General features: G+C 37.4%; 3 protein-coding genes and 1 pseudogene across 4 annotated transcripts in view; 1 reads left to right on the top strand and 3 right to left on the bottom strand.

Annotated features, from left to right (window-relative positions):
* The window catches only part of LOC112165232 (mediator of RNA polymerase II transcription subunit 15a), a 37,512-nt gene extending 37,349 nt beyond the window's left edge, over nt 1-163 (bottom strand). Inside the window, exon 1 of one of the 2 annotated variants that reach the window (XM_040506408.1) lies at nt 39-163. In XM_040506408.1, the coding sequence (XP_040362342.1) occupies nt 39-96 (58 nt within the window). In that variant the 5' untranslated portion in view covers nt 97-163. The remainder of the gene's footprint in view (nt 1-38) is intronic. The other variant, XM_040506407.1, reaches the window with a different exon arrangement.
* Nucleotides 164-529: 366 nt separating this feature from the next.
* LOC112165234 (mediator of RNA polymerase II transcription subunit 15a) lies at nt 530-3,886 on the bottom strand. Its single transcript, XM_024301694.2, has 6 exons — nt 3,704-3,886; nt 3,045-3,159; nt 2,839-2,950; nt 2,636-2,735; nt 1,994-2,551; nt 530-1,364 (listed from the first exon to the last, which is right to left on the bottom strand). The coding sequence occupies exons 2-6, from the start codon at nt 3,152-3,154 to the stop codon at nt 664-666; spliced, it is 1,581 nt and encodes a 526-aa protein (XP_024157462.1). The 5' UTR covers nt 3,155-3,159; nt 3,704-3,886; the 3' UTR covers nt 530-663.
* A 753-nt stretch (nt 3,887-4,639) lies between these two features.
* On the bottom strand, nt 4,640-7,402 carry LOC112165236 (mediator of RNA polymerase II transcription subunit 15a). Its single transcript, XM_024301696.2, has 7 exons — nt 7,285-7,402; nt 6,765-6,896; nt 6,480-6,591; nt 6,228-6,348; nt 5,694-6,084; nt 5,135-5,243; nt 4,640-4,995 (listed from the first exon to the last, which is right to left on the bottom strand). Exons 2-7 carry the CDS (start codon nt 6,872-6,874, stop codon nt 4,879-4,881), a joined length of 960 nt encoding a protein of 319 aa, XP_024157464.1. The 5' UTR covers nt 6,875-6,896; nt 7,285-7,402; the 3' UTR covers nt 4,640-4,878.
* Nucleotides 7,403-10,838: 3,436 nt separating this feature from the next.
* LOC112164222 lies at nt 10,839-11,647 on the top strand (annotated as a pseudogene).
* The last annotated feature ends 2,111 nt before the right edge of the window (nt 11,648-13,758 follow it).

Here is a 13,758-nt window from a genome sequence, read left to right as displayed (position 1 = left end):
TGATTGCAAGAAAAAGAAAGAAAGAAAAACATACATACTTGTTGAACTCTCCGGAAGGGCTCTTTGAGATTGATACCTCTGGTTCTGCTGATCCATTGCATATGAAAAATCGAGGCTTGCGATGAAGACCTTGCAAACTTCCAACAATCTGAGGAAGAAAACTTGCGATGAAGTTATATATTTAGAAACTTTGACCAAAACAAATAACATGATTTCCTTTAAAAACGACCGATTAGCTGTAAGAATCAGAAATTGCCTTCAGCAAATATAGATATATGTATTTAATATTTTCTGATGTGGGTGGGCTGACTTGGCTTAATCTGGTAGTCTAAGTCTCCAAGAAAGATATATACACGTTTGGTACGCTTGGGCGGGTAACCCATAAATAACACGCTTTGTTATTTTTATTCTTTGGTGAATTCCAGGGAATTCTTTTCAAACCTATATATCACAAGCGAACTGCATTTTCCTCTTCAATGCACACCATGAAGGCACGAATTAGGTAGACTGAATAAACCAACAGCATAAATAGTCCTCAAAAGAGATATTAAAATTACGTTCAGCTAAAAAGTCCAGTTGTCCCTGTGAAACATCAGGATCAACTTAAAAGCTCATCAAAGGATAGTCAGATAGTACGGTCGGGGAGAACAAGGCCTAAATACATCAATGGCCTATCCCGAAGATGAGAGCACCCATCAGAATGGTGAGAAAGATGAGATAAATGAAATAAATATGACACAGCTGATGCTTTGCTTGTTGCTCTAGTTGCTGTATCTTTTGCTGTTGCTTTTCTTGAAGCATCTGCGGCATCTGGATCTGTAGCTGTTGATATGGTTGCTGGGGTTGATGCTTAAACATTTTCTGCTCCTGTTCTTGCTTCAGATGCTGGTTATCAACAATACCAGAGTTTGGCAGAGGAGAAACAATGTTTGCCTGCAGCATATTACTCCCACTCTGTGATGACGAGGCATTCATGTTTGCGTCAACAACTCTGATTTGGTGGAGCTGTGGCATTTGGTGTGTCTGCGACTGTCTAGCCAGCTGCTGTTGCAGTTGTTGATTTATCTGCTGCATCTGCATCAACTGCAGCTGTTGACTCTGTTGATGTAGTAGCTGGATTTGATATTGTCGCTGAAGTTGATTCTGATATTGTTGTTGGTTCTGAAGAATACTGAGTGGAATAACGTTTGGGTGCAATGTGTTAATCCCACTCTGTACATTCATGTTAGCTTGCTGGGGAGCACTGACCGGAGTCTGTTGAATAGAGCCCATAGGGACCTGCTGCTGTGAGTTCTTTATTGTGGTTAACAGCTCTGCAATCGACTGCGATGGATTCTTCTTGTTCTGCTGATCTGTTGAAGACCCTGAGAAAGAAGACACAGAATTTCAGTGCATAAAAACGATAAGAAATTTGCATATGACTGAGGATAAAATTCGAGAGAATGCATTACTTGCAGAACATCGATCAAGAAAGAGGGAAAACCATCCTACAGAGAAAGAGTTTAAAATGCATGTTTTTTTTAAACAAATTAAAAAAACTAATCACACACTAGAAACTCCACAGGCTAAAAGAAAACAGGGTATACACAAGATTATAGATAATAAAGCCATGGGCAAAAAAGAGTACATGACAACCAGACCTTCGAAGCAGCATAAGCATAAAGATTCACTGAAAATTCTTGATCTCTAAACTAATTGATCAAACTTAAGAATTAATAACCATAAATGTCACACAACCAAAAGGATGAAAGCTACTTCAGATAAAATATAGATACAAGTTGGCTGGTTCCCACAATTACTTTTTTGTTTTGAATAACTTCTTAGTCAATTTTTTTTAAGCCATTAGACAACATAAATTTTGAGCTAATCCTGAAGAGTAAAGGAGTAAAGAATACATGAAACTGTTGTATTCACACCATACTCATCAAAACATAACATGAAAACAAGCAAGTGAAGGAGATAAGAAATTTATAGGAACTGAGTGGTCTAGAACCTGTTAACTGTTGCTGTTGATGCTGTTGGGGCAACATTTGCTGTTGTGGCACTGCTGTTTGCTGAAGCATGGATTGTGAAGAGTGGGGAATAGTTGATTGTTGATTCTGCTGAAGCCTAGGGAGAGATGACTGCAGTGTGGAAGGTCGCATAATAGATGCTGGAGCAGAAGAAAAGCCAGACGGAATAGAGGCAAGTAGTGCAGACTTATTCAGACCCTGTGGAGGAGGCAGTGCATATGATAAGCCGGGAATATTTTGACCAGGGGCAGGGGGTTGGAGGCCATACAGATGATAGTTTCCGGTAGGAGATAGTGCAGATGATAAGCCAACAGAACTTTGAACTCCAGCAGTCAGAATGCTATTCTGAATATTTTGCGGTACAAATTGTTCCCTTGTTTGATAGTTTATGGTAGGAGAAAGTCCAGATGACAACCCAGCATAACTTTGAACTCTGGCAGGCAGAATGTTATTCTGTATGTTCTGTGGTACGAAATGTTGCCTTGTTTGGGACTGATTGGCTGGCAATGACATTGAGACTGATTGTCCTTGATCAGCAACTTGGGGTTGCATGCCAGAAGACCCTACTCAGTAATTATGCAAAATAAACATATAAACGCGAACTGAAACAGAGGTGTTTTTACCTGAATCGAGAGGTCCCTTGCCATTGGATTCTAGAGGATTGGATGTTGTATTCTGTGGCTTGGTCACAACTGTGAGCATAATTTTCCAGAGATAGTCCAACTAGAAATACAGATCAACATAAATTAAAGTTAGATTACAGAAACAAAATATGCTTACATGTAGCATGAAAAATTAATTAGGATCCCAAGATTAAAGTATGTACCTGGCTAGTGGCAGCAGCATAAATCTTTTCCTCCAAACTTACAGCATTTTCCTCGAGTTCATCTAATCCCTCTTGACCAGAAATGGGGCGATGCGCCTTCAATGTAGACATTCTTTGCATGCAACACTTAAAAGTTAATGAAGTGCAGCTAGATTTCTTAACAAAAGTGAAATCTGGATGAATAGATCAATATACAACATACTAACATCTTATTGATAAGTCTTTGCCGCATATCCGTGGGCATTCTGCTCCTCCAATCTCCTGCTTCCATTGAGGGCTGTCCATCTTGAGGAGGAATGCCATTGTTGTTATCCATTAAACCTAACCAACCCAACAACATGTTTGAGCAATGCAAGACAACATTAAATACCAAGTACAACGTGCTGGTCCGAGTCAATAATATCACTCGAATTTAGTGGGACCATTGCAGGGAGGTAAAAAAAAAAAATTAAATTAAGGAAACCAATCAGCAACAAATACATGTTATATGAACCAATGAAATTGATCCAGACCACCACGTGTACCATGATCCATCCAGACCATAAAATAATTTTTCAGAAATTGAGAAATATCATATACACAAGTTGCTAACTTTGATTGATCATAGTGATTCTTGATCTATCCATTCTTGATCAATATTAAGCAGGATTTCAATATACAATTACCGAATTCACTATGCAAAAAATAAAAAATAAAAAAAAGAAACTCACATTCAATCGAAAAAGCAACAAACTTTAAAGATGATCTGAGCAATAGAATTGATGATCATGAAATTGTATATACACAAAACCAAAATTGAATAACCCAGAAATTAAGGCAGAACCTTCACAAAACTGAGAAGAAAAAAGATTGAAAATTTCATTACCTTTCTCTTTGAGGGATTGTGAAGATGGGAGAAGGGTTTTAAAACAGTGATCAGGAAATTGGAGACGACGGGAAATCACCGATTCTCGTCTGTAGTGTATATAGAAGCTCGAAGACTGGCTTTGCTCACTGATGTACTAAATGCGTGCGTTTTCCTCGCAACCTGAAAAGTGAAAAGTTCAATGTATGGGTCACCTCAATCATTTTCAAACTCTTAAATGAATTTCCTTTTTTTAATTTATTTACTTTTTTATTTTTATTTTTTATTAATCATGAACAATGTCGTTTGACAAAAAAAAAAAAAAATCATGAACAATGTCATTAAGTTGATCAAACCGACGATTAGCGGCGAATCCTGAAACCTCTCAAGTTTGGCGTCGAAGGGTTGCCGGATGACAAAGTTAAGACTAGGTTAAGTTTTGCTAGAAATTAATCGACAAATGCATTAGTAGCTTTTGAGTCGGTAACACAAAAATTAGGTCGAGAAGTAGTTTTTTAATTGAGATATGTAATTTTTGGATTCGGATGCTTATTAGTGGCTACGTGTTTTGCATCCCTAGTCGAGTCTATATCAATCAAGATCTCCCTTGGAGATTGAGTTGAAGGTTTGGATTAAGCAATGAGCAAGTATGCACAACAAATCGACAACGGAGAGCATTACGAACACCCTAGTGGCGGTGGGATCGACGGCTTCAGTGACAGAAAAAATGGGCCCTGTGAGCTAATTGAGTTCCCAATTTTGGGCCCAAAACTAGTCGTTGTTTCTACTCACTCTGGGCTTTGTTTTAGTTTCCCTTTGTTGGGTGGCCCTTAAAAGAGGTATGTAACTTTTGGGTTTGGTTTGGGGGTTCAGTACTTCGGAGTAGGAGGCTGTCACTTGTTTGCCCTATTCAGAAGGGACTTTGTCATTCTGGCTTTAAATTTAATGATTCCCCAGTATAAAAATAATGACAATTGAAAATGTGATCACTTGTGTTACACAATAATACTTTAGAAACTCTTGAGTCATACTGTCATATATAGCATTGCTTCCTTCAGATCTTTTCTTTTGGCTATCACTTCTCTCACACTCGACATAATTTCATTAAAGAGAAGCCAATTTGGCATAATGAGAATGTGCTGACATATACAGAACAGAAAATAAGTGAAGCACTTGAAAGCTAGCATCCAACCAAACTAGTCCTGCAAATCCAGGGAAGCAAATAATGATTCCAAACTGTCATTGGATGGGGGAGCTGTGATTTGCGTCTCCATGGTGAGCATCTTCAGACTTACTTTATGCAGATAATCCGCCTGGAAAGAAGAGATGAACACACAAAACAAACTTAGATTTTATTAATGTTCGTCAAAAGTAAGCAATCTATATGTAACAAATGTATTATAACTTTTCCTGAAAGAACGATTAGAAGAACTCGAACAATTATCAAAGTACCTGGCTTGAGGCAACAGCATATATCTTCTCCTCAAGTGTTGCTGCGATTCTCTCGAGTTCTGGTAATCCAATTTGACCACAGGACGGATTCCTCTTTAACACATTAGTTCTTCAAGTGCAAGCGATACATATATGTTATTGACCATGAAGATTAATCCCAACAGAATATAATCATGGTTAAGCTATGCTGAAACTGTAAGAATGTACAAATAATATGGAACAAGACCAGAACATCAGTCAGTAGTACATCATCCATATCGGACCAGATTGCATAATTCAACTCCGATGATAATCATTTAGACATGCTTTAACTATAAAAATCTGCTTGTTATATATCCACCATATATCTCAAACTTGTATTCTTTCAGTGACTTTCCCTAGATTGGAACTCAAGAATCCAAAATAATGTTCTCTACATTCATTGAGATTCAGTTTATATTAAACTATGACATATATGATAAAAAAGCTAGTATAGTAACTTGTTTTGGGATCACAAAGTTAAAGAAATGGAAGAATAATAAAACTTGATCTATCTAATTCTAGCTTTTGATATACTCACATTTTGTTGACAATGCTATGTCGTGCATCTGGCGGCAATTGCTCAGAAGGTTGCACAGAGAGATGCAATGGCTCCACCGAAGGTTGCATAACAGATGCTGATTGCTGAGAAGATTGCAACTGAGTTTTTTGTAGTGGAATCTGCTGCTGCTCTTGTTGCAGTTGAATATGACTTTGAAGGAGGAGTTGTTGTTGTAACTGTTGCTGGTACATATACTGCTGCGAGTAAATATAGTACTGCTGAGAATTTGAGGTTTGCTGCCGTTGCTGTTGGGGAGCTCCCTGTTGCCATCCATGTTGTGCATCTGACGGCAATTGACTCCAATCTGATGTGTCCATAGATGGTCCTCCACCTTGAGGAGGCCACCCATTGTTACTGGTATTCATTAAAACTATCCAACCAAACACACATTACTGTGAGAAAAACAACAAAATCGAATTTGTAAAGCTGAAAGAAGCTACTAGTTGGAAATGTAACTGAAAGTTGTAAATTTGCATAAATATGAGCACGTTTGGTTTTCATCGGGGTTTTTACCAGGATCGGGGAGTCTCTTGCTATTGCTGGCTGAGTTGAATTGTATAGAGCTGCCCCTTGTGTTCTGCGACTTGGTCTCCATTGTGAGCATCTTCAGAGAAATTTTTCGTTCATAATCCGACTTGACAAGGAGATTCACACAAAAGTTAAACCACATAACAAGTAAGCCATATGTAAATCCATAAAAGTATAAGCTTGTTTAAATGTAATTATATGATAAATTAGGATCCCAAAGAGTCAAGCAAGTATTACCTGACTTGTGGCAGCAGTATAAACCTTTTCCTCAAACCTTACAGCAATTTTCTGGAGTTCAAGTAATCCCTCTGGACCAGAGAAAGGCAGATGCCTCTTCAATGTATCCATTCTTTACATGTAACACATTGAAAAGTTAATGACATGGATTTTTTCAACAACAAAAGTGAAATTCAGGATGAACAAATCAATCCACTCAAATTCAACATCTTATTGACATAGAGTTCTCAACATCAAAAGTCAATTCAGGGTGAATAAATCAATCAGCTAATCCAACAAACTCACATCTTATTAAGAAACACTTGCCGCAAATCTGGCAGCAATTGGCTCCTCCAATCACCTACATACATAAACTGTTCTCCTCCTTGAGAAGGGCTCCAATAGTTGGCATCCATCAAACTTAACACTCTCAACAAACTGTGTAACAAAACAACACAAGATTGATAGCAATTTCAAATGTAAACTGATTACACTAAAAATCCAAAAAGTATTGTACACAGATTGCCACTGAATGATGATATAAAGGGTTGTTTTGTATCCTTTAAGCTTGTGTTTAAGGATTTAGCTACTGTTTAAGCAGCAAAAAAGATTGTCATATGTTAGCTAATCTCAATTCCAATATACAAAATCAAAGCTTGCTTCACATACAATCCAAAACCCAGAAAATTTTACTACAATCTGAGGCACAAGATTTTCAATGATAAACTGGATTGAACGTTTCCAAAATCTAATAATTTAAAAGGCAGAACCCAACATATCAATGATTAAATAGACGAGAAGACTTGAGTAAATAAGAAAATAGTACCGTTTTCTTTGAGTGGAACTATGGAAAACAAGAACAGGATGCAGATGAATCAAGTCTTCTCTTGTTTGACAGCAATTTTTATTGTGAACTCAAGCAACAAGATAATATTTGGGTTTCCTAGCTGACTTAAATAGTCAGAGTTGACTTGACACAGTGCCGCACTTCTGCCCCATTTTTGTCCTTTTTGGTTTTTTCCTAGACTAACTAGAGTTGCACAAGAGTAACTAAGTCTGCAGTGGCGGTAAAAGTAGGTTTGGAAAATATTTACTCAGTGGTTAGATCAAATGTTCCTTGTGTTGAGTTGATGATGATCGAGCAGTACGTGGTGCTCCAATATGAGTCATTCCTAGTCATGGTACTTTTAGAGCAATGGTATACCATTAGAACAAAGCAGTCAACTAATTTCTCGTTTATTGATGATGGTATGACACTAATTGCTTGTTTATTAATAATGGTATACCACTAGTATAAAGCAGTCAACTAATTGCTTGTTTATTTATAACTCCTTAGTTATCGAAATTTGATGCCGAGCAAGTAATTAATTTTGATCCTGATGAACCATGAAATTAATAGAGTGCATTACAGTAATATGCAGTCAGAGTTTGTATCGATCTGATCATGGATACGAATATTGTGTACATAAATAACTATGGAGAATCAATCATTCAGAAATATTCCAACAGCTTGGGAATTGTTTCTTGCACTCAGTGTTTCTGAAATTCACAATTTTCTTCTCATTTCATAGGTACAATAATATTTTCTATTTTACATGACATGTTACAGAAATTATATTAAGGGTTAAATGTTGCTTACTCTATATATTTATAAGGTTTCATCGTTTCAGTCCCTGACCTTCGAATTTCACCTAAAAAGTCTATGAACTCTCAATTTCCTTCCAATTGGTCCCTGCCGTCAAGTATCCGTCAAAAACTTCTTTGTCTTCCCCCAAAAAGTCTATTATACCCTCAATTACTTTAAAAAATATATATCTTCCTCTTTTTTTTTTTTTTACCTCTTCTTCTTCCGGCTCTCTCGCCTCCTTCTGTTCATCTTCTCATCAAGATGGTTCTAATCCATTGACCTTCAAGAGGTGAAATGAAAAAAAAAAAAAAGAGAGAGAGAGAGAGAGAAAAAAAAAAGTGAGGGCATAATAGACATTTCAGCAACTTTAACAGAAAATTTTGACGGCAGGGACCAATTGGGAGGAAATTGAGAGTTTAAGAACTTTTTAAGTAAAATTCGAAGGTCAGAGACTAAAACAATAAAACCCTATAAGTATAGGGAGTAAGCATTAATCTGTACCAAAAGCAAGGACACGATGCCGTTTCAGGTTGGAGGGGGAACGAGGCTTGGTGTTCCAGGCTAGCAGCATCTTCATCCAATTGGTGCCTTCATATTCAAACTCATTGCTAACTACTCCCTTCTACATCTCGGCGTTCAGGTTATCACAAACTATGACAGAGCCAAAAGCAACATTGTGACAAAACTATCTATAAGTAACTAGCTAGCTACTAGAAGGGTAAGAAGTAACTTTCTTCTGGGTCACAAAGTTAAAGAAATGAAACTTGATCCAAGTGTCTAAGTTTCCAGTAACAAACATGCATGGTAAAACCAATTTTCTCTACTGCAAAGACACCAGTAAACTCTCATGTTACATGGTCCAAGATTTTTTGTTTAATCTTTCCACTCCATATATACTCACATCTTGTTGACAATTCTAGGTCGTGCATCTACTGGAAATTGACTCCAATCTAATGCGTCCAACAAGGGTTCTCCGACTTGAGGAGGCCTCTCATTATTGGGGTCCATTAAATCAACCAACCCAACAATCTGCGTAACAAAACAACACGAGTTTGAGAAGTTTCAATGGAAAGTGCAAAAAGAATGCAAAGATCTTGTACACAAGCAGCTAATTAACTTTGAATGATGATCATCATTAAGCCAATTTTAAGCAGGACTTTATGCTGTACACAATTCCTCAGTTCCCATATGCAAAAACAAAGCTTGCAATTCACATAAAATTGAAAAAAAAAAATTGACTACCATCGGAGGAACAAAAGGATGAAAACTTGGAAAACAAAAGGTACCAAAATCTTAAATCTGAAATTGCAGAATCAAAAAGATCAAAATTGATGAGCAAGGTAGAATAAATAAGAAAACATTACCTGTTCTTTGAGGGGACTTGAAGATGGAAATTGGCAGGCAAAAGCATAGGATGCACTCGATGCAGGGCAATCAAGGTCTTTAGTATATAGTTGATACTTGATAGCCACTTTATATTGTAAACTCCGTAAATTAAATATATACCAGGAGGATGAGGCTGGCACAGTTCTTCTTAATCCGGCCTTTAATCCGTACTGTTAATCCATACATAATTCCAGGACAATGCATCATTACTTACAGTTAATTCAGATGATTCTCAGCTTTTGGTGACACAATATGAACAGTCAAGAGTTAAAGCAGCAAAAAAGCTTGCCATGCATGCATATGTTAGCTAATCTCAATTCCCATGTGCAAGATACAAAGCTTGCGATTCACATACAATCCAAAACCCATCAAAAAGTCAACTACAATCCGAGGCAGAAGATTTACAATGATAAACTGGATTGAAAGTTTCTAAAACCTAATAATTTAAAAGCCACAACCCAACATATATATCTCAATGATGTACTTGGCTTGAGGCAACAGCATATCAATATCTCCTCCCCAAGCGTTGCAGCGATTCTCTCGAGTTCTGGTAATCCCACATAAATTTTGCGTGTAAAGTATGAGAAATCCAAGAATTAACACGACCTATTCGTTCTGAAGATTAAGGTGCCACGTCGGCTAGAGACTAACAGCGCAACTGTTTAGTTAGCAGAAGTAGGGCAACAACATCTGAGAAATAGTAGAGTCAAAACCAGAGCCAGCCTTTTGTACCAAAAACAAAGCTGAAAGCGACCTTTCTCTAGCAAAGCTCAATTCTTGAATGTGAAGATGATGCGCAAAAGAGGTATACTTTCTTGTCTTCCCTCTACTCATCTTGTTGCTGTTCCCCTCATCAACACTTTCATGGCTTTGTTTCATTCGAGACAAACCCATCAACGAAATCGACCCAATATTGTGAGTAATGTTGAGGATGCCTCCATGCAATTCCATGAAATGCTTCACTCCCATCCTCTGCCTTCTGCTATCCCTTTCAATCAGATATTGTGTCAGCTTGTCAAATTGAAACACTATTCCGCACCCATATATCCCTCTGTTTAAACAAATGCTTCTCTGTGGAATTGTTCCTAATGACTATACTCTGTCTATTATCATCAATTGCTACTGCCGTTTGAATCAGATGGGGTTTAGCTTATCTGTCCTGGGTAGTTTCTTCAAATGGGGTCTTCAACCAAATGTCTTTACCTTCAACACTCTGATCAACGGCTTTGTTCTCCAAAATAGAGTGGATGAGGCTGCGCTAGTGTTCCGGAAAATGGTGGAGGCAGGTCATTGTAAGCCGGATGTGTTTACTTTCACCACACTACTAAAAGGCTTTTGCATGATAGGAAACAACACTAATTGGGAAGATGGAAGAAAGAGGATGCGAGCCTGACATATTTACCTATAGCACCATCATTATTCACAGTCTTTGCAAGGATACACTAATTGATGAAGCATTGACCCTCTTCTCAGAAATGATTAGTAGAGGTATTGCTCCGGATGTTGTTACTTACACCTCTTTGATTCAAGGAGATTGCAATATAGGCCACTGGAAAAAAGCTACGAGGTTGTTGAATGAAATGTTGAGTAAAGGTATCTTTCCAAATGTCTTCACCTTCAATGTCTTGGTTGATACATTCTGTAAGGAAGGGATGGTTGTGGAAGCCGAAAGTGTGGTTGACATGATGATTCAAAGACATATTCAGCCTGACATCATTACTTACAACTCACTTATGGACGGTTACTGTTTGAGGGAGAAATGGACAAGGCGGCCAAAGTCTTTGATCTGATGATTAGCAAGGGCTCCATGGTTGATGTTCAGAGCTATAGGATATTGATAAATGGATATTGCAAGGCTAGAAATATCAATAAGGCTTACAAGATTTTCAAGGAAATGCATCGTATGGAACTAGTTCCAGATACAATTACTTATAGCACTCTTATTGATGGTTTTTGCAAAGCGGGGAGACTACAAGAAGCAGAAAAGTTGTTCTCTGAGATGCTAGGTTGTGGCCAGCTTCCAGATGTTGAAACTTATGCTGTGATACTTGATGGCCTGTGTAACAACCAGCAACTTTCTACAGCAGTAGAATTCCTTAGAGAGATGGAAGCCAACAAAATAGAACTTGATAATGTAGTTTACACTCTTGTTATTGAAGGTTTGTGCAAGATGTGAGAGCAGACACTATATTCATGGACTTTGTCATCATGGCTTAGTAATTGAAGCAGAAAAGTTGCTGAGAGAAATGGGAGGGAAAGGCTGTTCTCCAGATGGTTGCACCTATAACACCATTATTCGAGGGTTGTTAAATAACAGTAAAACATCATGGGCCATGAAATTTATTCAAGAAATGGTGGAGTTGGGTTTCTCTGCAGATGCTTCAACTATGGAATTGATAGTTGGTTTATTGTCTAAGGATATTGTAGATCCATCTTTGCTGCCGCTGTTTAAAGGTTCATGATATAGTTGATTTGTACTCTATTAAGCTCAGGTATGTCAATTTCTTCACTGCTCCCATTTCAATTGCTGTTTTTATTTCACTTGATTAGATTTAGAATTATAGATTGGAAATTAGACTCTCTGTGCTGCCAGATTAGGATTTGCTCCTGCCAGTTGCGTAGTTTGTTATTGGTCTTGGCCTTAGCATATGCAACTACAGTTACGAGTTATGACCTTAGATTTCTTTGAATGGTCTTAAATCTAGGCAGCCACTGTGCAGTTAAGTATATGCTTCTCAGAAGAGAAAGCTTATACCTTGCAGTTATTTGGGCTTTAAATCATGATTTCCATTTGATTCTTTTGGCGTGCCATGGTAGCTAGCCACCTTTTTTTCTTGCTTGTTACTGTTTTAAGAAGGCTTTATAGCAGCTTCTCAGTTTTCTGCAGTGCTAGTTTCTATTCCGTATATGATGCAGTTTTCTGTTGATAAATGCTTACAAATTTCAGGGTATTGATGGTATGTATTTGTGTAAATTCAGAAGTTTGAACAAGTTGGCTTAAGCTAACTCTTAGAACTCAACCTGCAAGCTTGCTTGATTGGTAAACTTGAACCTGACAGGGATGGGAGGGTTTTTTGGGAGTTGTATGGAGACCTTTTAGAGGCATATTCAAATATCAATTTTGGGTCTTGTCTGAATCCGGGTATGTAACAAAACTTCCCTCTTTAATCGTATATATGTACTCCCACTTACCTAACAGCAGGAGGTTCAATCCTAGTCTACATAGTTGACAGCGAGGCATTCAGTAAATTCTTAACCTGTTACTAGTCTACAACTCTACATATGTTATTATTATCATCAAATTCCCATTGAAATAAGATCCACCGAAGGAAAATGAGGTATTAGACCTTGTTGTTCCCTGCATCAAAGGCAACAATCAATAAAAGAATAACAAATTTCAGTTCGCTGTTCCTCCATGCTGTGTTGAATGTTTTTATGACCTTTTGCTTCATTTGTCGTGTTTGCAGAATTGAAAACGTCAGCCAACATTTTTGTTCGCCTTTGTCTATGCCTTTAGGAAAATGTAATAATTCCCTGTGCAGTTTTTTGCTGGAACAATTCCCTTTGTTAGTGGTAGTTGTATTATGTATGCCTTCATGTTCCCACTGTTGTTTCTAAAGCTTCTTTTCTGATGTCAAGAATTATTTTTGCCGCTTTTTAATAGTTCTTGAGCAATCCATGGCAGTTTTTATAACTCAAGCAATTCAAAAGATGAGGGATGCAGTTCATGACTAGTGTATACTATACCCTAATACCCAGCTGTTGCAAGGTCACAATTTGTTTTCCTTTTGTTTTTTTTTTTTTTTCCTTTTTTCAAAGACAGGCTTTGAACAGTGATTCAATACAGAAATGTTGCTGATGTTTTCAAGTGATTTGAACAATCATGGCTACTAGTTGGCAGTATATGTTTTAGTATACATTGTGCTTTTAATCAATTTTCTCTTAATCCAAAATTTATACAGGAACTGGCTGTTCATTTTCATTCTGGCATCCAGTATCCTTTATTGTCTTTGTTTTTAGTGGCAAGGTTTTGCTTTGTTTTGGTGAACTATTCATAAATCTCAATCTATGTCATCTATTGAATTCAGAAAGTGGTTGAATCATGGAGTAATATGCATGTCCTTTGGGATCAGAATACCTCGGTCAAAAATAATATTGATCTTGTTGAAGGATGTCGACATAGTGTGCCTCTACAACCTAGGGTTTAGAATTGTAATAGGAAAGTGTTATAGGTATTCAATTGTATTCGGATTCTCTTACCTTTTGTATACCTTGTAACTCCCTATA

The sequence above is a fragment of the Rosa chinensis genome, chromosome 5 (genome assembly GCF_002994745.2).
Source record: "Rosa chinensis cultivar Old Blush chromosome 5, RchiOBHm-V2, whole genome shotgun sequence".
Classification (NCBI taxonomy): Eukaryota; Viridiplantae; Streptophyta; class Magnoliopsida; order Rosales; family Rosaceae; genus Rosa; species Rosa chinensis.
Note: the sequence above shows the minus strand (reverse complement) of the source record. Positions and strands in the feature narration are given on the sequence as shown.